Source organism: Strix uralensis, chromosome 16 (assembly GCF_047716275.1).
Source record: "Strix uralensis isolate ZFMK-TIS-50842 chromosome 16, bStrUra1, whole genome shotgun sequence".
Lineage (NCBI taxonomy): Eukaryota > Metazoa > Chordata > Aves > Strigiformes > Strigidae > Strix > Strix uralensis.
In genome coordinates, this window is record NC_133987.1 from 1,025,701 (window position 1) to 1,053,644 (window position 27,944).

Genomic DNA, 27,944 nt, shown 5'->3' on the forward strand with positions numbered 1-27,944 from the left:
CGCGGGGCCGCCGGGCGCGGGCAGGTCCTTGTCCTCCAGCCGCAGAGCAGCAGCGGGTCGCGCTGCCACCCCACGGCCCGGCCCTACCGCATCCCCCGGGCGGCCCCGGGACCCCGCGCCGGGTCTCTGCTCCCAGCGCCGGCAGCGAAAGTTTCTGTTTCCCAGCGGGTGGCCCGGCGGCGCGGGGACCTGCCTCGGCGGCCTCACTCCCCGCGCAAAACCCGCCTGCGCGCCGCGGGAGCGTTATCGCCGGGGGGGGGGAGGAGGGGGGAAACACAGACGGCAACAACAGCAGCGACAAAAAAGCCGGCGAGACCCCCCCCCGTTCGCCTTCCCCGCTTGCCACAGCCTCCCCCCGCCTAAACAAAGACCTGACCTACACCGCGGCCTGAGCAAACCCGGCGGAGGCGGCGGAGCGCGGGGCCCGCGGGAGCGGTTTGTCCGTCCTGCTGCCGCCCAGAGCCCGAGCGCGCCCCCCCGGAACCGCCACCCCCCGCCCTACAGCGGCCTCGCCGCTCCCACCCTGCGCCCCCGGGGTCCCGCCAGAAAACCTTCCTCATTCAGCTGAAAAAGGAGCATCGGAGCCGCCCGGGGCCCTTCTCCGGTGCCGAAATGGAGCCCAACACCCCCGGGCGGGGCTAATGAACCCCCACGCCGCGGGCAGAGGCTGCTCGGCGCCGGCTGCCCTCAGCTCCCCGCAGAGCCGGGACAATCCCCAGCCGGGGGGGCCGCAGGCTGCTGGCGCCTTTCCCCGCCAGCCCAGCCCTCCCCGCAGAGTTCCCGCACCCCAAACGCTGCTGCTGCTGCTCCCGGCACATCGCGGGGGAATAAAGTAACAGCGTGTCCGTCGCAGGGGCCGTAAATACCCGGGGGCTGCTTCTCTGCGCCTATTTAACTCGCCAGGTGTCTTTAACTCGCTGTTGTGTTTCCATCTCCCCCCGCCCCCCCTTGTTTCAGCTCCGCCTGACGAGAGACGGGAGACGCGTCGCGGAGCCCCAGGAAAGCAAAAGGAGACTGGTCCGTCCGTCCCTAAACACGGTCCGTTTGGGAAAAGGGAATTCTGCTCTCGAGCAGCTGCAGGAAAGGAGAAGCCCCGTGTTCTTCTCCCCCTAAAAGCCCTGATCCTTGTTTCAAATCCTCGGGGCCGATTCTGCAGGACCGTCACTGAGCGAGGGGCGGGGCCGAGCCCCGGGAAATCCATTTGTCCCGCGCTAAACCCGACCTAAACCCGGACAGCACCGCGCTGGAGTTTAGTCCTGGCGCCCCCACAGCCGCTGCCACGGCGAGGTAAGCGGGGCTTGGGGGGGTTTTCTGGCCGCGACCAGGCACGGCGCGACCGCCAACCCAGCCGCGGCACGGCCCGGCCCGGCCCGGCGGGCAGAGCGGGGGGGGCCGGGGACACCGCCGGACACCCCGGCCCGCCCCACACCCCCGCCGCCGGCCTGGCGGTGGCTTTCGGGCGTCTCCCCGGCGGGCCCGGGGCTGCCCCTCGACGGCCCGCGGCGGCCCCGCAGGGGGAGGTCCCGCAGCCCCGGGAAGCGACGGGCAGAGCGCGGGTCTGCGCCCCCGGGGCCACGGGGTCCCGGCCCGGGGTGTCCCCTGGGGTCGGTCTTCCCTCCCCGCCCGCCGCGGGGGGACGCGGGCCCTCACCGCCCGGGTGCGGCAGCGGCGGAGGGTCCGCGGGCGCCGGCGGGGAGGGGCGCGCCTCCGCGTCCCGCCGAGAGCTCGGCCCGGCGCCGCGGCCAGCGCGGAGCCGCCGCGACTCCCGCTCCGGGCGGGTCTCCCCGTCCATGACCGGCGGAGCTGCGGCGCCGGAACAGTCGTCGGTCCCCGGCGGCAGCGCGGAAGACGAGCCCCGGGGGGTGCGGGGGGAAGCGCGGCGCGGGGCGGGGGCCAGACCTCGGTAGGTGGGGGAGGCCGCGCTGCGACGGGCGGCAGCTGCGCGGAGCTTCTGGCTCCTCGGTCCTTTTTCCGCGCTGTCAACGAGTCCGTGCGGGGCGTTCGTGCGCGCTTCGCGGAGGCCGCGGGTTCGGTTTGTATCAAATTGCTCCCTCTCTGCACGCCCGCGCCTTTCCGCTCTGAACGACACAGCAGGAGGCGCCGACGAAGTCAGTCCGCGCGTTGTTCTCCGGGGCGATGGCGAGCGCGCAGCAGTAATTCACGGAGCGGGTCCTGGAGAAAAACAGCGTGCGGGAGGTTTCTCCTCGTTTCTTCTTGTTTTCGGAGCCGGGCGACGGGCGGGCGCGGCGGGCACCGCGGCTGCGCTGGCGGCCAGGGGAAGGTGGCCCCCCCGCCGCCCCCCCGCGTCCTGCGGCGGAGCCTCCGCGGCCGCGGAGGAGCTCTGGGGAAGCGCCCGCGCGGTGCGAGGGTCTCTGCGGCGGAGCGGGGAGGTGAGGGGTGGTGTCACGGTGCGGGGGTGCGGGGCTTGGTCGGGGCCCCCCCGAGGGCTGCGCGGAGCCGAGGGCCGGGCGCGGGGGGGGCGGGGGGACGGGTATCGCCGTGGCGGGGGGTGCTCCGCGAGAGGGGAGAGTTTTTGGGGGAGAGGCGCGTTATTCCCGGAGCGCGCGGGGCGGGCGCGGAACGCTCAGGGGCTCGGCTCCGCGGCTGTGCGCTTCCGTCACCGCCCGCCACAGCCCGGCCTAAACGGCCCCGCTTCGGTTACGCGCCCGCGGTATCTCAGCGAGCGCCCCCAGCACCGTGTTTTGCGGAGGGGAAGGCGGGTGGACACGCCGGCTGGGGGGAATTCCCGATTTCTGCGGCCGCCGTCTCCTGGCGCACCGGAGGGTGCCCCCGGCTCGGACGCCGCTTTACTCCGCGCTGGGCCCTGCGGAACGGCCCCGCGGGGCGGGGGGGGGTGTCCCTCGGCGGGGAGAGGAGGGAGGGAAGGGGAGGCCGGGCCGGGCAGGGTGGCCCCGGCCTGGTCCTGTCGGGGCCGAGAGCGGAGCGGGGGGGCTCTCGCGGGACACCCCCGATGGGGGGGGCTGCGCCTGGTCCGAGCCCTCTCTCTGACAAGTAACACAGGGATGGGTGGGGGCGCTACTCAGCGGCACAAGGAGAGATCCCTGAAATCCCGCACGGTAAGACACAGCACGAGGAAAATGGGGAGAATTGGGGCTGTTGTAGCGAGAGGCTGTTGGCCCGCGGGGCTCTTAATCCAAGACTGCGCCGTGGTGCCAGTGCGTGCGGCTGGATGTTTCTCTCTGGGGGTTGCTCTGGCGAAAATGGTTCTGCCTTAAAACACGGTCCGCCGACGGATTAAAACCGGCGTAAAACTGGCGTAGGAAAAAGGGGCACTGAGAGTAGGGCCGCGGTACGCGGGGCCGCCCGTCCCGGCTGGTCCCGTCAGGCGGCGCGTCCCCGGCACCGGCGGTTCCTGGGCGCCGGGCGCGGCCCGGGGATGCCCCCCCAACACCCCCCCCCCCCTCCGCGCTGACTGCGCCTCCGCGGATGCCGCGTTGCCGGCGGCGCGGGCGCGGATCCCGGCGGGCCCGGTGCTCCGCAGGGCTGTCAGGGCGCGGCCCCGCGGTTCTCCCGAGCGCTCCCCGGGCGGGACCCGCCGCGCCCCGCCGCCTGCCCCCCCTCCCCGCCCCGCTGCGCGCTCCGCGGGGGGAAGTGCGGGTGCTGCCCGCTCTGGCGGACGCCCCGTCTCGCAGTCTCACCTCCGCGCTGGGTCACGGGCCGCCGCGTCCCTCCGTGCTGCGGCGGGAGGCCGGGCCGGGCCGGGCGGGGGGGGCCCGGGGCGGGCCGCTCCCGCTCACTGCGCTTGGCTCCGTGCGAACCGCGGGGCCCTGCGGCCCCCCCCGCGCCAGCAGCCGGCTGGGGGGGACACACACAGCTCGGAGGGGAGCGCCTGGCAGCCATCGCCGCACAATGGCGCTGCCCGCCCCGGGACCGGCCCCCGGTGCCGCGCTGCCCGCCTGTGGAGGTTGTTTGTTTGTTTGTTTGTTTTGTTTTCTGATCACCCTTATTCTATCTAAATCCAGCATTAAGAACTAACAGTGGCATTACTCATCATGTGGTGCCTGTTGTAGGAAAACTCCATAATGTGTCTAAATACAGACTAAGCAGTAAGAATTGCAGATTTGGCTTTCTCTCCTCCTGTCAATGCACAGCAAGTATTACCTGCTTGTAGCAATACAGACTCTTCCTCTGTATTCTATGCACAAGAAAACGCTGAAAACTGTTCCTTAAGCAAATTTAGTCACTTCTAGGGAAGACGAGGAGGGAACAGAGGACTAGAAACTGTTCTATGGAGGTTTCGTTAATATTGCCCCAAAACTGAGCATCTGGAAAACAAGAGCCAAATCCTGTGGAGCTTAAGCCTGTTTAAGACAACTTCAACAATTCTTGTAATAAAATGGATGTTCTTTACAAATGTCTGCTCTGTGCAAACTTACAAACCGCTGCGTTAGTACCAAAGAGATCTTTTGATCTACTCATAAACGTTCCTGTTTATGAATAAGCTAATAAAAGAACTGGAAGAGCATTTGTCAGGTGGAAGAGTAAAGTGGTGTTGTAGTGTTTGAGGAATGAGAAAAATCTCACTTCTGGGAAACCATTTCTTTATGAAAAACTTAATACTAATGGTAATTCTAGATGCTGCTGAGTCTCATAGAAGAGTTGAAGAACAAACTTCTTGCTGAAGAGTAAGTTACTGCTGGAACTACAAATTTGTGAGGAGGTGATGCAGAAATTTGCCCAATATTTTGCTGAGCAGGAAATATATTTCAAGTAAGTTAGCTTTGAGTGGTTTTTAAAGTTAATGATTAAAAAAAATGAAATTAAATTCACTTATTTCTTAAATCTGTCTCTTGGCTATAAGAGACCACACTCTTCTGCTAGACTTCCTGCCTCTGGTAATAGATCAGTTTCTGTTTGGACTATGAGTTCAGGAAAAATACTGTGTAGGAAAGGCTTTGATCTGGGGGGGATGGAGGGGGGGGTGTAATCTGTCAGCAGTGTTCCTGCAGTGCTCTCCCTAACAGAAGAGCTTTGATAGGATGTCTGTAGAAAGAGTGACACTTGCAAATTCTTTGGTTACTGCAGCCTTAGTGCTACTTCCGATGGGTGTTCTGGCTCAAGAAGCTTAGAAAAAATGCTTGTAGTTAAGTGTCAGCCATAATCTGTGTATATATGTCTCCCCCTCATTCTTTAGGAGTGTGTGTGCAGGAAATACACTTCTGCTTTGGTGCAGGAGCACCATTTGTGTATTGTTCTGTTGTGCCAAAATAAAGAAAAACCCATCTTTGTTTATAGGCAGCTGTACTAACAACTTCTTAGCAGCTCACGCTAGCTAGCTTGTATCTGACTTGCTTTCCCTACTCTAGTGAGTGCCTTTCTTATGAACGAGAACGGCTTGAAGAAGATGCTGACACGTGCCTGGAGATCTTCAGGGAACTTGGTTGTCTTGAAGACATGGATGAAGAAAATAAACTAAAGGATCAGCCTTGCAGTGAACAGGCTGGACCTCTGGTATTTTATGCCCCTGCTAACATCCCTTTCACTAACCACCTGTTGTGGTGATGGGACGTCTCCAGAAGGAGCAGAGCGGTCCCAAGGAATGGCATGCTGTGTGACTGTGTCCTCAGCAAGGTACACTGTCGTGTTCAATAGGAGTAGCTGCTGTGCCTCGGAGATGCATTTAGGAATCTTTGGGGTTTTCTGCGTTTCTGCAATACAAAATTACTGTACAAAGAAGCTGGGGGAAAAGCTGCAATTTTGCTGTAAACTGTTGCATTAAGTGCCTGTTTAAGGTATTTGAAGCTGAATTCTTAGGCCCCGTATATGCACTGTACTGGAGTGGTCCCAGAGACTTTTTCCCTCTTAAGGCTGTTGTGGCTACAGCTGAAGCAATGACAATTGTATATACACTTGAGCATAACTAAACTCTTAGGTTGAGGCTGGTTCTTTGAGTTTGGAACCTTTTGTTTTTAAAAAACAAGGAGGAAAGACATAAAGTCAATGTTTTAAGTACAACTTAATTTGATAAGTTACCACAAACTTATTTGACCTCACAAACTTTTACTGATATTTGAAAATTTCGGATGTATTCCTTCTAAAACTGTTTGCTTGCTGTGTTCTCATCAGGTAAAAATGCTGGCTTTTATATTAAATTTGGAGGGGGTGATTTTGTGGTGATATAAAAGGGAATGTGATGGTGGGCCATTAAATGCTTTAAAAATAAAGTAGCTGTTACTGGATGCTGGAGACTTCTGTGTGAAGGTAGACAGAAACTGGCAATCAAATTGCCTATGAACCCACAAGACGGCTTTGAAGTCAGAATTAACTGTGCTTAGATGTTTGAGGACATAATGGTCTTCCAAATTTTCAGTAGAAATAATGGATATTGTGTAATTATTTCTATTTCTAAAAGGATATAAATTATCTTTCAGAATGAAGAACATGGCATAGGGCCAGGCACCTACATTGATCGTGAGGGCGTTACTGATTCTCTGCAGGATGATGTCGTTGATATCAAAAAGCAGGCAGAAGAAACACACAGACACGTAGTGTCTCTAGAGGACCCACAGGAAGCTACAGGTTGGCTTGAAAAACAGCTGGGCAAAACTACCACTGCACTAACTCAGACCAAAGAAAAGCTGACAAAGAAAACCAATGAACTAATCAAAATTGGAGAGCAGCTGACACAGAAACCCAAAGGTGAGCTGGGGGTGTGTGATGTGACAGAAAAAAGAAATGACTACTGCAAAATAGAAATAATCCAGTTGAGCAGGATTTTGGAACCAAATCGTATGCATAGAGGTGATAATCAATTGTTTGGTGTATGTTCAGGTTGAACAATTGCACAGGCCTGGATTATTTCATTTTTAAGACTAAACTTAAAACTTTCAGTTGAAGACTTCTGAACTGTGGGGTAACACGTCAACATTATTTATTCGTGATTTCATGGTTATATCGTGATCCCAGCACTTTACATTTGGCTGATGCAGTGGTTTCAGGTATTCTGTGGAACATTCATAGATAAAAGCAGCAATACCTCATAGTGCGATTTCAGCAGAAGTCTCTTGACATGATCTGCATTTTATACGGGTTGCAGGGCCCAATTCTACTCAAAAAAACCTGAACTTTTGAAATGTGTCCTCCAAGTAGAAGCCAACACAAAAATAAATGAGTCTATTCAAAAGCTACTAAAGTACCAGAAGATCTGGAAAAATGGATTCCTGAGTAAACTGTGTAATGGCTGCTTATTTGCTGCAGGCTTCTCTTCCTGTTACAGACTTTGAAATGCAGATGATTAAATCGGATGAGTCTGCTGAGCAGCTTAAAGAACCAGCTGAGGTGACTTTCTCAAAAAAACCCTTGTGCAGAATTACTTGCTTTAATACAAAATTTTAGTAGCTTAAAATGCTGTTGTAGTACGTCTCTAGCTTTTTTAATATCAAGCTTAGCTTAACTGATCTTGCTTCTAAATGCATCGTATAGTTCAAGAATTGAACATTGACTGAACTACTTTCTTTTCTAAGAAAATGAATACGCAGAATAAAAGGATTCAAGAACTAATGGACATCGTGGAGCAAAAAGATGATGTTACCATGAGACTGCAAGATTTGATATCCCGTTTAGAAGAAACCATGAAAGACTCTGTAAGTCTTAGACATCTTAATTTTCTGTTTACAAAAAAATCTTATAATGGACTTGACAATTTTGGACAATTGAAATTTTCGGTAAGTAATTGCTACTTTCTTGAAATGGCAGCAGGTGAAGTTGGCATTGAAACTGAAGTTACAGCAGAAGGTGTGTGGAGGTGTGTGTGGAAAATAGGACTTCTGGAAGCAGCAATCTGGAGTTATTATTGGAGGACTGTCCATGAGACTATGAAGAGCCACTCTAAAGGAAAAAAACCCAACACTCAAACTGGGAGGACTTTAGCAGTGGGAAGAGAGGGATTATGTCGCTGTCTTTATTTTTAGCTGAATGGAAGAGGAAGGAAAGGAGTTTTGCTGCAGCAAAAGGTCAAATTGAAGTTAGAAGTTAATGTGAGAAGGACAGTGATTGTGTAAATTGGCAACAAAAATCAGTGTGTTCCACCTACTACCACCACGCACATAAACTTTTTAAGGCAGAGCAGTAATATGAATGTGTTGAGCAGAGTTTGAACTAAGAGTGGATGGCCGGGGTATCTCTGCTTTTGATGGGATCAATAGAACTTGCAGCTGGCTACTCTGCTGCTGGCTGCTGAATGCCAAAAGACTGGCTGGGCTACATGTGTACAGGTTAGAAAAAAATCAAAACATGCAGTTAGGTGGTTTTTTGAGCCTGATGCCCAGTAACCTGAAACGGAGTTCTGAGAACATTTTAAATTAAACTTAGGCAGCATCTGATCCCTTTTTCTCCTCCACTGTGAACTGAAGGCTTTGACCATACTTAATCTTCTGTTCCCTCTCTGCCCCCAAGCAGCTGAGCTTTTCAGTAGCAGGAATGCTCAGGGTGATGGCAGTTGTGATGACTGCTTCCTGTCACTGCTCCTGCCAAGAGAAAGGCTCCAGCTCTGTCCAGTGTTTCTGGGAGACTCTGTGGCATGACACTTAAAACGTGACCACAAACCTCAAGTCTGTTCTACAGATTATTTTTTTTTAATGAATTACTTAGATGAGTGATTGGTCCTTGGCAACCAGCATGGCTTGGCACTTGTGTCATCTTGTGAGTAAAGAAACTTTATTCTTAGTCAAATATATGGTCTAAAGTACGTATGACAGAACTGACCAGGCTTTCAAATTGCATCAGGTCTGTCATGATAAAAATGATCTGTGGCTTTGCTGAAGGTGGTTAAAACTCCCAGCTCTACCAGCTATGACAAGAAAGTGGTGAACTTGTAGAGCTGACCATTGGCCCTTTGAGCAAATCATGAAGTTCCTCAGCTCTTTCGACACTGGATACTTCAGGTGGTAAACTCGTTTTGCATCCTGTAGTTTCCTGGTCTCTTGCTCTACTTTCTGTACAGTGCAAACCACTGTGCTTGTTACTGTCTGAAGGTGTACCTGCTTTTTGCTTGAGTAACTGAGCTGTAACTGGCTTGTTCTTCTGACACCCCCTCTACAGGCTACCCAGAGAGATTTGTAAAAATATTTGCATCTAAAAGATTACTAAGGCTGACTTGGTAAAACTTCAAAGTAACTGATCTTATTTTAACACAGGACAACACTGTAACTACCATGAAAAGAAAATTCACAGAAGAGAACTCTAAGGAAGAGATTGAAAGCAGCCAATTGAAGGCTTGTGAGGAGACTGTGTTGGAAGTGGGAAGAAAACGCTCTGAAAGTAAGGCTATTGTGGCAACAGAGCCACCTGCAGAGAAAGGTAAAATTTCTACCATCACTCAGCAGGGGGCCTTCCAAAAAAACTTGATTACTATTCCGGAACAGAAGCGAAAAATTGTGAAGTGTAAACATGATGTTGTGAGGAGGAAATCTACTGTGTTAAACTGTAAATCAAAGTAACTGCTATGTAAATATCATCTTTTGCAGAAGGTCCTGTACTGCTCACTCCTAAATGCTTAAAATAAAAGTTAGTTTTTAGACTCTCCTTTCTGCTGCATTTCTCATCTGTGAATGTTCTTGCAGACTCAGCTGTCGTTCTTAATCAATTTCTTAACAGTTGTTTTTGGACTAAACTTGCTGTTGCTGGACTTCTGGGAAAGGAGCATCCCCCGCTCAAGATTTTTAAAACAGCCTACGCAAGCGTCAGCGGTGTCGGTGAGTTACTGATTGTTCAGTCCTACAGCACGTGCTGTGAAACTCGGGGTTTCATGCTGTATGTGTGCTGTGAACTCACCAGCTTTGGGCAAGGTGACAGTGCTGCCAAAGGAGAAAAGCTTTTCACCTGAATGGAAGTAAAATTATTTCAAGTCCACAGACACATATTTTGTGCAGCTCTCACGTTTGCACTTCCAATCTTTTTTGCTTCCCTGGCTTTATCTGTGAGCTTACCAGTCTTTTTAGAATGAGGGGAATAAACCAGCTACCGTTGAAGACCTTCAAGCATGAAGGTGAAACTTAAAAGGGCACCACTACTTTTGTTATCCATTTCATTAAAGTCTATTAATTGGTGAGATTGAGCTATATGGGACTGACTTGTACAAAATGGTATTTGTAAGATCTGCCTGTCTCTTCCTTGACTTCAGGACAGAGCTGGGCTCCAGTCTCTCATAGGACTATGGGAAGCATATGCCAAAGGAGAATGAAAGATCTTCCCTTTGTATCCCTCACTTTCTTGCCTTCTTCCTGCAGAACAGGTGCAAGTAAGAAGATCTTCCAGGCAATTGTTTGGGTGAGGATAGGATAGAAAAAGAGCATAAGGTTAAAAATGGGGATCAGAAAATATCTATCTCCATAAAGAGGGATAAAACATGTTAAAAGGAGACTTGTCAAGTTCACATGATCACAGAAAACTGAGGATACAGCTGGTGAATAAACTGAATGCTGGACTGTCATTCATCACTGCAGTGAAAGACCAAGGGAATGCTCAATCTAGAAGATCAGTTTAAGTTTATGGAACACAGCACTTCATGCCATGGGTAGTGAACTTCTAGTATTTGTTGCCCTAGGAGGTGAGAGAGACAGATACTTCTCAGATCCCAGGAGTGGTTAGACAAGCTAACAGCCAACAGGTTCATACATAGATACTGAAAGGGTCAGGCAGGGATTGATTGTCTCATGTTCCCCCAACATTCCCAGGTGTCCTATGTCAGAAAAGGTTTGTGGGAAGTGGCTGGGCCTGCCAACAGCAGCAAAAGGAGGCAAAATATTAGGCTAGGTCACCCGGTGGTGTGTCATCCAGTAGGGCACTGCTGATGTCTGTGCAGCTTGTTCAAATACGTGTCATTTGAAGTCTGTCTTAAGAAAAGCTTCTGCCTGTACCAGATGCATTTCTGATTTGTCTCTACCTTTGTTGGCTGGGATGAATACTGGATCCCAGCATGACCATTTGATGGTGCCACCTCTATAAATGTTACAGGAAGGGGGTGAGAACTGAAGCTGATGTAGACTCTGTGATATACTATATAGCAGTAGGTTTCTCATCTCATGACTGAAACTTGTTTAAACAAGCGAAAAATAGAGAAGCGATAGCTCTTCTCAAACAAGAAATTAGTTAACAGTGCCAATCAATGACAGCGCTGAGATTTTATTGGGAAGAGCAGGCTCTTCAGTCATGTTAAATATGTTGGGTTTGTGGCTGTTGAGAATATAAGGCATCTAATTTAAAAACTGAGTTATTAGATGCTCCGTAATGATGAAACATTTATACTTACATTTAACCATTCTCATTAAACATACTTGGTACGATAGAAAAATGAGCACAGGGACATTGCGATGGCTTTGTTGTAGAATTCAGACATGCTGGTGGCCTGTGACCAAAGCTTATTTCGGGAGAAGATAGGTTATCTTGTCTTGAGGTTCAGGTCTTTGTACTCTTCTCTAGGACTTGCCTCCCATGTTTTGGGATGGGATTTTTTCCTTTCTTAGTACTTGCTACGTAAGAAGCTTCTGCACTGAATATCCCGGATCTTCTTGCACTGATATTTATCCTGATTTGCTACATGATTGTGGTTGTCAGTACAAAGCATCTCGACCACCCCTAAATCCTCTGATGAATGATCATACCCTTCTCACTAGAGCTGTTGGGCAAAACTCTGCTACTTTTTGTATCTTGGCACCTTAGAGCGCAAAATATGTCTTAAGACATCTCGGCACCTCTCCCTTTTAGTGAAGTATGTAAAATTCATGTCCAGTGTGAGGAGTTTGTAGTATTTTGTCTGATATGTTTTCTTGAGACCACACAACTGGGCTTTCAGAGAAAACCATCTCCCAGTCCCAAATTCTTAATCTTGTAGTATTTAGAAGCATGGCTTTACAAGCCAAAGTAAAGCTGCTGTTTCCTCTGACCTAGCAGGAACACTTGATACATCTAATTAGAACAGAAAAGAAAAGGTACAGAAAAGTGGGAGGAAAAAAGTGTCCTGTAGAATTTGATCCCTCTAAAAATAATCAAGAACTAAAGCCTGAATTGAGATGGAAACCACCATTGCTAATGCTTCGGTATGACTTTTTGTTAGACTCTATAGAACTTGTTGGATCTGTTCAGAGGATGTTTCCATGCAGTACACAGGTACCCGTGTGCTTAGTGCTCCCAACGCGAGATGACTGCCAAACTCCACCTTACTGTAGCTGCAGCACTCACAGAAATCTATAGTATCACTTTGGAGTACAGAGCTGTGATGGCCTAATCCTGTAGTGATAGTCAGGCTTGGTTTTAATACTAAACATACCTGCATGTTACTAAATGGACCCAGCTGGATTCTAAAACACTTGTGTAAAATACAGCTGGAGTCAGTTTTGAAGGTGGTGCAATGCCTATGATTTTACTTCAGGGAAAAAACAGTCTTAAGCTAATAAAATGTTTATGGAAATTTGGGATCCTGATGGAATGTTGTTGATCTTTCTGGAGAACCTTACATGCAACACATTAGGTGTGGGCATAAGTAGTTCTCCTTGTATCTAGCTTAGAAACCAACTGAAAAAAGAGAAGAAAGTCCCAAACAGTAAGCAAAACACTTGTGCTGGATTTTTAGCTTAATTTTTAAAGTAAGGGCATATTGAGTATGAATGAAAATTCTCAGGAAAGTGTACAATGCCATTGCTTTTCTAAATGTAAAATGGGGGATGGGCTGTATTAAAAGGGTTGTTGAACCAGTGGAAGTGGAAACCAGACATAACTGTGACCGTTATCCAGCTCACAGGTATTACTGCATATTAGTAAAACTAGCTAGATTTTTCCATAGTGGTGCAGAGCAGAAGGCTGGAGTAGAGCCATGGCAAAATGTTCTTCAAGGCTCCTGAACACCCCTTGCTGCAAACCATAAGCCGAAGAGGCACCTACTGCATTTTAAACTGTTCCGAGGGGCTTTACTTCAAGACTTCAAAAAGCCATGTGATATAAGGGTGTGGCTTTCAGGTGGTGACCATTTTCCACATAGTAATTGCTATTTGGCAGTGCTAGTGACTTGTACTATTGATTTTAATCATCCTGAACAGTTGTTGTGGTTTTATTGGTTTTTTAGGAGGTATGAAGGAGAGTTGGGAAGATGACTCTGGACCAAAAGAGAACTGAATATGTGAAAGCAAATCATACTGAGAACGATGCAGAAATACTAGCACTGAGGGAAAGAGCTGAAACCTTGGAAGGTCAGCTGGCTGCACCTGAAGAACAGTGCAGAAGAGAAAAAAACAAAAAAGAAGAGTTCAGTGGGCAAATAAAAAACTTGAATCTCCAGCTCTCTGCTTCTGAAGAAAGGGCTTCTGGCTTAGGTGAAGAACTTCAGCAGTGTCGAGCTGACCATCAGGAGATTGTTTCTGAATTGGACAAACAGAAAACTATCAATAGGGGACAAGAAGAAAAGGTGATTCAGCTAAATAACGAAGTAGAAGGTGCTAAACAAAATATAATTTATAAAGTGTCACTAATTAAAACAATGCAGTCCAAAGTAGGTGAGTTGTACAAATGTCACTTGGAGTTTTACACTACGGATATTGATTCAGTTGGTGTAAAGGATTCCTGAGACTCTCAGAAAGATGAGCTGGAGAGAGCTCAACTGAGTCCTGTGTGCATGGAGTCCCAAACTGCTTCTACAGCAGCTCTGGGACAGGAGAGCTCCTTTCACTGCAGTGTTGGAAGCATTTGGGAAGAATGCCAAAACATTGTTAAGGCTTCTTCACAAACAAGTCAGCAGATTCAAGAACTACTTCAACAAGTTGAAGACTTAAAGAAGGGACTTGATGATGCTGAGAATTATAATAATCAACTAAAAATAAAGTGAGGCTGCAAATCAAGATCATCAGTCCACAAAGGAAAAAGATCTTATGAACCAGTTACAAGAGCACATCCAGAAGAAAACCCAGGATTTTGGAAAACAGGCTGCAGAGGATCACAGAGTAATTGCACCGTTTGAAGAGGAAGTTACCAGCTCCAAGGGAAAAATAAGAGAGCTTGAATGCCTCTTGGAGGCTTTTAGAGCTAAAGATGACAGCATAGCAAAGTTAGAAGAAGTACTTAAAGAATCTGTTATTTTAAATCTGGAAAGTGATACAGCAGCTCTGCAAGAGGAATGTGCCAATTCAGACAAAAACCTGAAGGAATTAAATGATCAGGAAGCAAATCTAAAGGAGGAAGTTGTGCAGATATTGAACAGCTTGGAGAACATGAAACACACTCTTCAAGAAAAAGAGAAAAATGAGGATGAGCAAATACAATCTATAGAATTGTAAGTAAATAATGAGAGAATTCCTAGCCCTTTGAGAATAGACTCAAGTTAGAACTACCTTCTGCGAACATCCATTTATTTTGACATCACACACTTGCATGTTTGTCAACTTTATTAACCAAACTGCTTAAGAACTTTTAATGCCCTACTTGATTTCTATATTTGCATATTTTGCTAGCTCTGTTTTCCTCACCTGTTTGTGTATTCTTTCAGAAATATAGATCTAAATCCTGCAGAACTATTGTAGGGGGAAACAGGAAAGGATGAATTATTTGGGGATTTCTAATAGTATTATGTTACATACCCTTTTTGGAGGAAATGGCATAGTTTAATGTTATATCCTGTAACTCGTACAAAAGCAGGCAATGTTTTCTTTAGAAAGGACTGAATGGTGAAAAGGAAAAGAAGAAAGGAAAAAAAAAAGCCTAGTAATTAAACAGTAAACAGGTGGTTTTGGTAATAGCTGTTCTAGGTGAACACAGGATAGTGTAAGAGCTTGAAGGAATAATGGGTGTAGGAGAGTAGAACTTCCCCAGCCCCCTCGACTTTTAAAATCTTTAAGAAATAAGAGATTAAATGTATCTGAGAGATTGTATTTGCTATGTGGCAAGGAAATTGCAATCCTGTAAAATAGCTTTAAGATGCTGTGTAGCCCTTCTGACTGGGGTTTCTTTAGTTCCAGTATCTGTGGGCGCCTGCATGTACTCTAAAATACAATTTGGCATGAAGGTCTGGGGAACCCTGACCCTGTGCTTGTAAAACTTGGAAAGATTTTCCTTTTGTAAGACCGTATTTTGTGTTGTTAATTATAGAATTTAAGAAATCTTCTATTAGGTAATTGCGAAGTAAAAATCCAAGGTAACTTACTGCAAGCTTTTTAAAATAAATGTGACCGTTTAAAAATAAACCCATTAAACTTCTTAATGCCTTTGTAGCACTTAATAACAACAGGACTTGTTACAATGTTATTGTTTTTTCTACTTCCTTTTGATTTTTATTTATTTTGATCCTTACAAGGTCTGGGATGTAAATATCAAGTTTCTACTTAATTGATATTAACCTTGTCCCTTTTGTTACTGTGTAAGGACACCTAATGATAGAAATGGTTACTGTGCTTAAAAACAAGAATTTTAGAAGATTGCACCGTTCAAGAGTGAATCTGAGCGGTTTGTTACTTCAGGATCATGGAATAAGTAGCTGAAATCCAAAATTACAACGCTTGTCATTTAGCTGATAGATCTGGGATTCTATTTATGAATAAAACCAGCCATCAAAGAGCCTGAGTTAATGTGTAAAAGCTGTTTCTTTGAGATGTGTAACACTAATGTTATTTATGTCTCTTCATTTCTAACACAAGGCTACGTAAAGATCTTTCTGAGAGCTCTGCCCTTGTACAGAGCTTGGAAAAAGATTTGCAGAGGAAAGAGGAAGAAAATGCAGATTTGAAAGAGAAACTTTCTGATGCCAAGAAACAAATTCAGCAAGTACACAAAGAGGTTTGTAACCCCAGGCCAAATGTTCCTTCTGCAAGTGTGTTTGGGGTTCTGTTGGTAAAAGCTGTTTTCACAAGTCTCAAGCCCCAGCTGTTAGAAGTGGTTCATAACAAGGCTGCGTTCAGCGATCCATTTAGAGTGAGAGTGAGTCTAAAGTTCCATTGCCATTGAGCTGTGAGCTAAAGCCCAGATGTCAAAACATGGATTAGTGCTGACATTGAAGGGGGGGAGTAAATTGTATTAATACACTTGAAAAAGGCTTGTCAAAAGTCGGCTAACCTGGCTATGGAGGAGGACTGTGTAATCTTCATAACAACAGTAGCCGTATGTTGTTGTTTGTGCTGACTGCAAAGCCTCAGAACTCAGACTTTTGGAAAATGCTCATCTCTGGGAGGAAGAGATGGATTAATTGGAAAAGGAAAGCACAAACTTCTAGAGACTTTTTAAAATCTGAGATGTTTTCTATTAAGTTTGGGGAAAATAAATGAAAAAATGGAATAACTTTTACTAATGTTGATTGTTAGTATTTAGTTATTAAGCAGTAGGATTTCCTAGAACCTCATGGGATATCACAAGAACTCAAAATCCAGAAGACTATTGCAGGAGTTTGGGCTTGAAAGTTAAGCTTTACAAAAGTATTAATGTCTTCCCCAGCAGCCCGACACTTCAGGACCTTTTCCCCACTCAACATGCAGTGTATAATCCTTTGGGAAGTAGCACGGAGTGGATGGGATCACGTGTCAGGAAACACTTTTTTTTTAAAAGGACAACTGAATTTGTAGTGTGATTCGGCTGTTTCCTGGTGGTTTGGTTTTGGTGGTGTGGTTCGTTGTTGTTCTTTTTTTCCTGCCAAATTTAATACTCTATTCTATGGTGAAAATTGTTCCCTAGGAAGGATGTACAGTGCAGTGCGCTTCTAGCCCCTGAAATTTAGCAAAGATGCTTGCAAAAATTTGATTCTTGATTAAAGTATTTTTTTACTTAGATAACCTGCAGAGATTGCAAAAGGCTTATAGCTAAATGTTAGCTGTGCTTGCTGTCTTTGTGCGTTGTTACAGGTGTATAGAGTGCAATCTGAGGAGAAGTCCCTGAGGAACAAAGTTAATGAGGGTCAGAAAATTAAAAACCAGTTTAGTAAAGAATTAGAGATCAAACAGCACACAATCCTGCAATTTAAAAAGGTATTCTATTTTTTTAAATTTTGCTTGCTTTTAATTTTTTTAACTAATCCAGTAATGAGGCAAATGTTCCAACCAACAGGAGAAAGCTTCCAGAAATTGGGGTAAAAGCAAGAGTAGCCAGCTGAAATTAGTCTTAATGGATGAATGAAAGATGTTTAAAGAACTTCTCATTGCAGGACCTTGGCAAATTGTTTTAAACAGAGTAATCTGCCTAGTAAATACATACTTAATACCTGCAGGTACCCCGATCCTGATTAGTGACACTTAGATATGTCAGAGTAATGTCTTCTAAACACTTCTTTAGTCAGCCTGAATGCTCCTTTCACTATATGAAAAACTTATTTATTCTCAACTCTTTGTCTTTAAGTATTTTATTTAATACTTACTGAGGCTCAGAATGAAAAGCTACTAATATGTAGCATGTATATTTGTTTCTTTCAACATGTTTTGGACATGTTTTCTTTAATTTGCTTTCAATGTGATATTTAGGAGCAGCTGAATAATGAGAAGCTGGAAGAAATCTCCAAACAGCATGAGAAAGCGTGTAAAGGTCAGAAAAAGCCCTTCTTGTGCCATTTTTTGGGTGTGGAATGGCAACATAATGAGTTGTGATGTTAACTAATTTGGAGAGTCTTGCATATTTATATTTTAAAATACTGAGAAACTCCAACCTGGGCATGAAAATGTTACAGTCAGGAACTAATTTTTATTGAATCATTATTAGCAGGAATATTTGAAAGCAAAGAAACAGTCTCAGAATAAGAAACATAAGCCCCAAAGAAAGGCTGGATTTGCTGTATCAGTGTTAACTTACTCGATATTGGTGTTTATTTGCCACTTTAGCTGGCCATGTTAACAACATCAAACCCTGACACATGAACTAGCACCGTAACAGTTTCTGCAGGTTTGATAAACACTCAGCAGTGGAACAGTAGTTAGTTTTTCATCTAATACCAGCCTTAGTCTGACGTTAACACTGACATGCTCACCTAAATCAAGTTGATGGGAATCACTTCAGAATTCTAGATTTGGAAAGTTCCGTAGAGATACTCTACTTCTTTCTAATAGAGCTTTGGATCTCAGGAAACGGGGGAGATTACTTGTGATGAAGGCACTTTGGGAGAGAATGGTGGGAACCAGGATGGGGGCTCATCTGTAGATTTATTTTCAGATCTGTGTGTGTTGAGGTTTGAGCTCAGCCGGCAGCCAGTCGCCACGTGGCAGCCGTTCACCTCCCCCCTCCCCGGTGACACAGGGGAGGGACAGAAAGAAGAGAATTCGTAGGTTGAATAAAAAGAAAGAAATTTACTAAATATAAGAAGAAAACAACAGTAACAATATGAGTCGAAAAAAACGGGTAAAATGCAGCAGTGTCTTACCGAGCGCAGCGACCGCCCCCCCCCCCCAGCAGCACCCACCCGCACCCGAAACCGGCGGTAGCAGAGAGAGCCCGGCCCGGCTGTACCCCCTGGGCACGGCATCGCCGGTGGGAAATACTCCAGTGAGCATCGGGACCACCCACCAGCTGTGCTCCCTCTCAGCCCAGGGAAAGCTGACTCTGCCCTGGCCCAAATCAGGACAGTGTGCAAAGGAAACAACAATTGGAGATCTGCGGATGGCATTAGAAGAACAAGAACAGACTCAGGTTAAACAAGGTCAAGTGCTTGAAGCCAAATTAGAAGAGACCAACAGATTGGTTTGGGGTAATCTCTCCATGGAAAGGGAGCAAGGAGGCAAAAGTGTTTTGGATGTATTGTGATAGCTGCTTTAAATCTCTGGTTTGATTTGTTGAATGTTATTTAGGCATTAATTGTATATAGGACATAACAAACTTCTAACAGTTAAAGGCTTCTGTTGTCCCTTTGTGGTCACAGCTGATAAATCCACGTAACTTCAGTAGAAGGATGTGAATGTGGTCAAATATACATTTAAACTGTGTGTTATATAACCTCATTTTGTGTACTGACTAGAACTGGAAGCATGGAAGCAGAAATACAGAGAGCTGAATAACCAGAGCAATAGTGACTGGCAGCAAAAGATGAGCAACACCACGGAAAAACCAGAGATGAAAATGAGGAATTAATAAAGCTGCAAAGAGAACTGAAGGTAAAACATGGTGATGTAATTCATACTTAGGTTTCAAACCATAACTTCCATTTAGGAGTCTAAATTATTTTTGTGTCACTATCTTCAAGAGCTGGGGCATGATGTGGCCAGTTCTTACACTGGTGAAGGAAACCTCCTCTAAAAACTGCAGTGCGTCAGTGCAGCAAAGTCTGGATGGGTGTCTGTGTAATACACAGCATCACTGATGCCCCACAGTGGTGCAGCCTTCACTGCGGTGAGCTGCCATGGACGGTGCTTCTGTAGCCGGGCTCCTCTTACAGCTGTCCTGAACAGATGTCAGGAGCTGGATTGTTTCAGACCTTTTCCCCATCAGTTGCTTGGGCAAATAAATCAGACTCTTTACAGATCTTGTGCTTGCTGTGTGACCTGTAAGCCCTTCCTGTTAGGCTGAGGGTTCACCTCTTCATTCTCCTTGGATTAGAAAGCAGACTTTTTTCCCAAGCAGCTTTTCAGGTGCCTCCTGTCTTGTGTGGGAGAATGTCTGACAAGAGGTTTGGTTGTGGTAGAGAAGGAGGCAAAGTTGCTGTGGATTGAAGTAACATTCCTGGTTACACACTGTCTCTGTTTCCCATGCAAATGGTGCTGCATTTTTTGCCTTTCAGTCTTGAAGTAGGTTTCCTGACATGTCCCGCAAGGCAGTATAAAAGATTGGGAATTTGTAAGTAAAAAGGGTCTTTTTGCCATGACCTTTGGTGTAACTTTAATAGTGTTTGTGACTTACCCAGAGCATTTTCAGAGGGAAAAAAAGTCTGTTCCCTGAAGACATGCCCGTCTGAATAATAAGTTCTGGAAACTGCTAAACAATTTTTTTAAATGGAAAAGAACAAATGAGAATGTAATACTTGCACTTGGGAATATGCTGGAGTAAAACTGTGCTAGTATTTCTGTTATCTTTTTGAAACTAATGTGTTTAATGGTAATCTGGATTTTAAGACTTGTTTTTGTGTTGCTTAATCTCTGCCTGTGGCTTTATTTCTGGATCCACTAAACTAGGAGAATGAGGCAAAGTATCAAACTGATAGAAAGAACTGGCTGGAGGAAAAAATGAGACTCATAAGTGAAGTGAAAGAAGCTGAGAGTCATCGCAACAGAGAAATGAGAAAATTTGCGGAGGTCAGAAAGCGTTGTGTAGAGCAACAAGCAGAAATTGTGAGTGACTGGAGGTCTCAGCGGAGTCTTTAGTACAGAGCAGATCTCATGTCAGGTGTTAACAGTGTGGGCACTTGAGGGGAGCTGGCCTTTGTCAAATCCCCTCATTTATCACATGGCAAAGCCTACGTGAGATCTTCTCCATGTGAAAAGGGAAGAACAGGAGTGTCACAAAATGAAAAAGCATCATACCTAATGGAAGTGAAAGTGCCTGTTCCTTTCTATCCTGTCACCAGCACCGCCTTGCTGTGAATTCTTCAAACTTCATCTTGTGTGTAAAACACCAATACGTAACCTATGCTTAAATGAATTGCTACTTAATGAAGCTGGGAAAACATACCTTGAAAAACAAGACTTGTTGCTTGGCTTTTCTGAAAAAAAAAAAAAAAAGGGGGGTGGGGGGTGGGGAAGCCTATGAGGCTTTAGAAGGAAGAGAAGAAGCAAGAAGTAGTTGACAAAAAAAGCTTCTTTCCAGATCTTCCCAGTAAAAATACTGGGTCAAAATGCCAGTGGTTTTGCTCCCATATCGCTTTCAAAGTAGAGTGACTGATAGTTAATAACAAGGTGGATACCTTGCCTGGTCACTAGGCTGTATCAAGGGTGTAATTTCCTAAGAATATGAAATTATTGTATGAATCTGTGCAATCTAAAACTGTACTTGCATCTAGAAGTAGTTAGCAATGACCTTCTGGCCCTGCAGTCAGTACAGGGGGGTGTTAGGAGCTTGGGACTACTTTCACTTTGTCTGTGACTTTGCTTGCCTGAGACTTTCTAATAAAATCAGAAAGTGGGCAAGCAGGAGTGGTGGTTCTTGACAAAAATTCTCTTCACAAAGAGTATAAATTTAGATACAGTTTTTTCTCATTTGAAGCATGGTTTGCTTTTGAATATTTGTAGTAAAACTAGTTCTGTGTGAGCTTTTTAAGATCTACATAGGCTCTCAAGCCTCCTGAGGCCATAAGATAGTACTGACTATGCCAGACTGAACTGTCAGAACAGTTCAGATGGTTTGTAGAAGTGGTGTTCAGTTCTAACCTATTTTTTCACCCATTCAGGAAAGACTGGCTGCACAGCTGGTAGAAAAGGCCAGCAATCTTCAAAAGTGGCGTGAAGAAAGAGATCAATTAGTAGAAGCTTTGGAAGTACAGCTCAGACTTTGGCTTCTAACACCGTACAGAAAGATAAAGAAATAGCAGAACTGAAACAAGCGGCAGTGAAGGATTCAGGAAAGGTCCTCTCTCATTCTCTCTCGTTTCTGTGGGATTTTTTTGTAGTTGTTTTCTGTCGTTTTTCTTTTGTTATTCACTAATTCTGCAAAACACCACGTTTTGGCTCTATTTCAGACATATTGAAATTGTTTGCAGCTAATATAAAAAAAGCTTTATGCTTTTCTGAAACTGCATTTGTAACAGTAACTGAAGTTTCAAAAAACTTCGTAGTTCAAATAAACACTCAAGTCTATTTGATCATTTGATTGCGATTTGATTGGACTGGAAATCTGAAACAACTATCACATCTGCTGCCTTTTTCACAGAACCAAGAACTTCATGAACAAATGGGAGGTGAACTTTTATAACCCTACAGAAGTAGAGTAAAATGAAAATTTTGCATGACATCTTCCCAGGCTGTTGTATGACCTTTCTTGACTTTAAATAGAGGCCGCTCATACATGAAGTTGTTGGCTTTTTGTGGGACAGCTGGCTGTTTGAGCCTGCAATTCTAAAACTGATGCTACTGAGTAATCGTAACGATGCTCATGCACATGTTAACTTTCTTTTGCCAGTCCTGCAATTTGTGGCAATTTTTGCTATGGTTATTAGGATAAGGGAACTGATACAGAAGAACTAAGAAAACAGGTGGCTGAGAAAGATGACTTTATAAAGGAATTGAAACAAGGCGTTAACCATAAAAGTCTTCAGTCTTTGGCAGAAGTACCTTTATCTGAAGGGCAAGATAAAATAGATCAGTCTGTAAACAAAGAGGTATGTTTGTTATATTTATAGAAAGTATGTACTAATGATGTGTTGTTAATAACTCCTTTGTTTTGTTGTTTTCTCACTATCTATTTCAGCAATGTGGGGAATCTCCCAAAAGTTACTTTCTGTAGTTCTTCGTACTTTAACTGTATCATTAGTTCTGAGTTCTTGTTCATTCTTCTCTCTCCCTCTTTCAAGTTCCCTCTCAGAAGAAGAAGTACTTTAGTTAATAGAATACCACCTCTCTATACACTATAAAACTTATGTACCTGAGGGAAAAACTAGTTAACTAATCCAGGTTCTAGAGATCTGAAGACATAATACTTCAATAAACTCATTCTGTTAAACTTGGATTGCAAAAGTAACTGTTAAAAGCTGTGTAAGTTAATTCATCTGGAATTGGACACTTCATTCTGGAGTAATGTCCAGAGTTGATTTAAACTTCCTATGTCTTGAACCAGTTTTCTTTGAGAGTAGTATTCTCTTAGGCTGCTGGAAAAGCAAGTGTAAAAATAATCATCCTTCTGAAGGCACTGAAAAAGCACTGATCCTTATCTACAGATGGATATATTTCATCTAACGTAGTCACTCATGGTTTGAGAAGACTCTTTTATCGATCCGTTTATAAATCCTCTCATGGTGTAGATGTTCATACCCTGATGGGATAACATTTAGCTAAGTAATTTTTCAATAACATGGAACTAATTTTAGAGGTATCTTATTGCTGTTTTATTCACCTCAATGTTACTCTTAAATATTTATCTTCGTGTTACATGTGCCAAACAGAAATAGATTATAAAATGATTCAGTAACTTTAACTGTTACAAGTCTACTGAAGACACAATTTGGTTTTTAAATTTCCTAAAATTGAAAAGCATTGTTAAAACTAAAACTAAGGACTGAGGGGAAACCTGTAGTGCTAAAATAACCACATACTGCTCATGTCAAACTTTTAAAAAATTAAAACAAAACCCCCTTGGTTTTTTAGAAACAAACAAACCCAAATCTTTTGCAGAGACTCCCTTCTAATTAAAGAACGAAATCCTCTTTCCATTTTCTGATGCTGTTACCAGTTGGTATGGCTGTCGGTTATCTGAACTCTTGGCACCACTTCACAAGAGAGAAGCTGTCATTACAAGACAGCTTAGCAACGGCACTGGGCTACCAACCTGTCACCGTAAATCTGAATTTACACTTAGATTTATTAATTTCAATTTGTGTGTTGGCTTGTCAAATCTCTTAAAGACAAAAGCATAGGAAATAATGGATAGAAGAAAATAGTAAATGTCAGAATGGTTTGACTGCAGGCATTTCTAGTTCCCTTCCACAAGTTTGTTGAGCGTTTCATTCACATTTGAAGAGTTACCCCTATCCAGTATTAGCCAATGCCTCCCTACTGTTAGTCCTAGCATTTAAACAGTGGCTGCTTCTCTAATACAGATTAATTGTTGTTCTTTCCAGAAGAATCCTGGTTAAAATTTGTCATATTTATTTTCTTAGGATGTTGTGAAAAGTGAGAACAAGAAAAATGCAAAACCTGCTAGGACTAATTCACCTTCTACACGCAACAAGACAATAGTTTGGTTTTGTTCAATTTTGAAGTTAGTTTCTCCTTTCACAAGTCCACCTTTTCTGTAAAGGTGGACTTGTGAAGGGATCAAACATTCCTATGCAGCGGTATCTTATCCTTATCTATGTATTGTAATAGGATTCTTAAACACTGACGTTGTCTTCCTACTAAACTTTCTAGGCTAACCAAGGAGAGTCAGTCTGTATTTGCCCAGAACATGTACTGGCTGCAGCGTACAGGGATTCACAGGGAAGGATGTTGCATGCTGAGTAGTTATGAAGACTAGTTTGAACATGCTCGTAGCATATGTCATGTTATAGGCAATTCCTTTTGAAGTAAAACTAAGGTTTGTGTCATCTATATGCATGACAATTATAAAAATATGATTTTAGGCCTTGGTAGTAACATGGGCAGGCTCAAAGAGTGGACAGAAGATTTATTTTCACCATCAGTTTCCTTCTGTTTTATAACTAGAACAGCTGATCTAATGAAATACTCTAAAACTCTGAATCTACTTTTTTTTAAAAGAAACTATTTGTTTCCTATATTACTCATGCCCTTAAATGTATTCTGTGAAACTCTGATATTTTTTTTTCTTTTGGGTATAAAATAAGGTTGTTTACATTGCTTGCTGTGGCAGTATCATTAGTGTAATGAACAGAAGTATCAGTAGCAAAGCTCAAAATGTCACCTTGAAAATAGCATTGAAGTCAAATAAAATGGAATTAAACTTGAAGATAAGTCAATTTTTCAACTTAAACAATGATCTTGTATTTCTGTACAGATGTCTTCTACACAGTTGTTTAGAAAAGAATACCCCTTAAGAAAGCAAGGATCTACTTCAAGGAAAATGTCAGCTAAAAAGAAAGATGGAAGACTACAAAAAATTGGAGATTCTTTCCAAAGTTCTCCTGTTATTATTCACTCTAAAGGTTTGTACAGAATAAATAAGGCTTATTCCATGTTATCTGGGTATTGTAGAAGAGCTTTTTTCTACTGCAATTTGTTAATGTATGTGCTGTTAAAGGCCACGTCTGCTGCATCCAGTTGTTCTTTCATTTATGAAACGATGGAGTCTGAGCTGGGGCCTGCTCGACTGAATCTTGCAGAGTGGAAGAGGCCGACTGGATTACAAGGACCACGTGGTTCTAGAGTTTAGGTTAAGTGTGGAAGGTAAACCAGGTAGAGCGGAAGGATGCAGTGTGGAATATGTGCGTAGAAATTGATCCTAAAAGCAATGTTAAGCTCAAAATGTCTGAGTTACTTTGTTCCTGCTTACAGTAAAACAGTTAAAGGCAATTTCAGAAACTTGACCTGCTGATCTAAAAAACTCAGGAGTTGAATTCAAACCCAGATCTGACCTTGTTCTCTAGGCGATCCCTCCCCCGCCTCCTGCTTTGTTTCTGTGGAAATTGTATTAATGTTTTTTGAAGTACGTATGTGGGAGAGGAAGATTAGTTCTACAGAGTCTGAAAGCTGGTATCTCCTGAAAATATGTGGAGGACTTCAGTAAACTTGCTCTGAAGCAATTAATGGATTTCATTAAGTTTAAGCATAGCCTTGGGAAAATTAACTGCTAGGACTTCCCATTGAAGAATATATTTTTATTCTTTCCTACAGTAAGACATGATTTCTGAGTTACTGGGGTTTTTTTTAAAAAAAGATTAAAATTAGCAGAGGGCCCAAGGAATCACCAGTGTTAAATTCTAAAAGACACTATTATTTGGCTGGTTAAAACAAGGTCAGTCACTATTCAACATGGACAGTTAAAATTAAGATAGTGGGATTTTTAAAATTTTCAGCATTTGTCAGAGTGGTTGCATGAGGACAACATGTCATTATCAATGGAAGCCGAATTCAGACTACTCCAAATTTCACCCTGAAAATACGTAATTTGAGCAAATAAGGTCTAATTTGTAACCTTTATTACTGTGTCCTGTGTTTTTTCCCTCTTTTGCATAACTTGGTATTGTTTGGGATCTCTTCTTTCCTTCTAGCTCATAAGATGCACACACTCATCTCTTCACAGAGCTGGTACTAGTCTGATAAAACTATAAAAGTACATAGAGAAAACTGACTCAGCCTTGTGCTTCTGTCAGTACAAAGAAGTTAAGCCTGGTTTTCAATTCCTGTTGTATTTAGCATCCAGTGAAATCTGAATCCCAATTGATTTTTTTGGTGCTATTAAAATGTGTCCTTTAAGCTTTTGCATTTGAAGCTATAGAAAACTGTTTCTGGATATAGAAGACTGTGGTAGTCAAATACATACCACTTCTGAATTTTTATGTTTCAATTTCAGACTACATCTGTTTCATTTTTAAACTGGTTTTAATAAACCTTTATTCATTAAACCTTTATTCATTAATTTTGAGGTTCATAAACCAGTAAGATTTACGATAAAATTTTTCTTGTAGCAAAGAAGCTGATGGCAACAATAAGCTCTCCCAAGTCTGCAGAACCAGAAAGTGCCAAAAGAAAGGAGCTCAAGCCAGAACGAGCTAAGAGAAAGCTTTGTTCAATGGACAGTTCTTGCCCTCTAGATGTCCCTGATTCTTCGGTAAGTGATTGCGGGTTAGTGTTCTGTCCGCTGTAATCTATTTCTGTAATCTTGGCTTAAAATAAACTATCGGGGGGACAGAACAAACCTGATCGAGTCAAACTGCAGAAGAGGTTTGAAAGTACTGACTTATTTCTTGATTCTACCTGACCATTCTTTTTGGTCTTTTCTTCCTGATGTGTTACTTTAATTGTCTCTGTTTTCTCACCTCTCTTCTCTGCGGGTGACTGCTGACTTGCTGTATCACCCCGACAGTAGTCACGGAGATGCTTCACATTTGAATTCTTAGATACTTTAGCTGGGCTTGTGGAGTATGACTTTTTCCTCTAGTACAGCAGTTGAGTCTTAATTTGTTTTTCCAGTAGTTGGTGTTCGTTTAAGAGTAGCATAAAGGGATAACAGAAATAGAGACCGTGAAGGAATCCATAGATTTGGAATAGCCTGACTGAAACACTGAAGAGAAAGGTCTGCATGTACAGTGAACTTTGCAGGGCAAGTGAGCACCTAAGGTAATTTCTGATTCCTTTTCTGCCCAGCTGCTATTAGGGTTACTTTAGGATTTGGATACACCCATGCTTTTCAAAGCACAGTTTCAGTAGCCTTCTGGGTGTGCTTCAGTTGCGTTGCCCTGTCTAAGCCAGCCTATAGAGAGTTTTATAGGCCAGGGCTTGATGGACTGTTTCTGAAATCCAGCTTTATGGTTTTGTCAGTAACTAAAGTGCTGAGCGTGCTTGGGGTGTTAGAAGTACATCTCTTCATTCTGTCCAGTCCTTTTTCATTTGCTCTGGTGAGCATTTGCCCATACTGAGTTATTCTGTTGACTTTTCTGTAAACAGTGTGAATAGATGCAGCAGTAACCAAAATGCTGTCCACAGGAGGATGAAGAAAATGACAGGAATGCAGGGCAAAAGAAGCTAAGGAGCTTGGAAGTGAAAGGAAAAGTTAAAGACTGAATCCTGGGAAATTCAGAAAGCTAAAGAAATTTAAGCTAAAAATACGTTTTCTGAACACTTCCTGTTTCACAACATGAGTATTAGAGATAAGAAGTGAGAGCTGCTTTCAGATCACTGTTTTCTTTGGACTTTGATATTTGTTTCAGCAAAAAATGGAATTTTGTATGTTCCCAGCATTTGTTGCTTATTATGATGCATTAAAATGGTGTCTCTGTTCTGGAGACCTCTGATAACAGGCAAAATTCATTCTGAAAACAGCTTCTGGGAAAAACCATGTTATTGGTTACGTGGGTCTAGAAGTGCATGTCATTTGTCCCTGAAGAAATGCTGAGTAACTCTTGAAATATCATCTTTTTCAGATCTTTATAGAAAAAAAGAGAAGGAAAGTGATCAGCCAATCTTCAAGTGACAACTACGCTCAAAAACAGCGATATAATCTTGCAAAAGCATGTTTGTATTTTCTAGTTAAGACATATTTACGCTGTATTGTTTCAGGTCTATAGGAAGTAATAGGTACTTAGTCATGCTCCGAAGTCTTTATCTAGATGTATAGAATTGTTCTGATGGTTTATGGTTCTGGTTCCATTAAAGCTGAAATACTGTTCAAGAAGTTTGTGTCTGAATCTTTTCTTTTTTTTTTTTAGGAATGGTGTCTCTGGA

At 44.0% G+C, this 27,944-nt stretch overlaps 1 protein-coding gene and 1 pseudogene across 1 annotated transcript; both read left to right on the forward strand.

The window, feature by feature from the left end:
* Nucleotides 1-4,630: 4,630 nt before the first annotated feature.
* Nucleotides 4,631-9,844, forward strand: LOC141950922 (uncharacterized). The gene is made up of 7 exons (XM_074886428.1): nucleotides 4,631-4,731; nucleotides 5,328-5,472; nucleotides 6,393-6,660; nucleotides 7,238-7,299; nucleotides 7,485-7,604; nucleotides 9,156-9,318; nucleotides 9,582-9,844. The coding sequence occupies exons 1-7, from the start codon at nucleotides 4,685-4,687 to the stop codon at nucleotides 9,842-9,844; spliced, it is 1,068 nt and encodes a 355-aa protein (XP_074742529.1). The 5' UTR covers nucleotides 4,631-4,684.
* Nucleotides 9,227-27,894, forward strand: LOC141950760 (kinesin-like protein KIF20B; annotated as a pseudogene).
* Nucleotides 27,895-27,944: the final 50 nt, after the last annotated feature.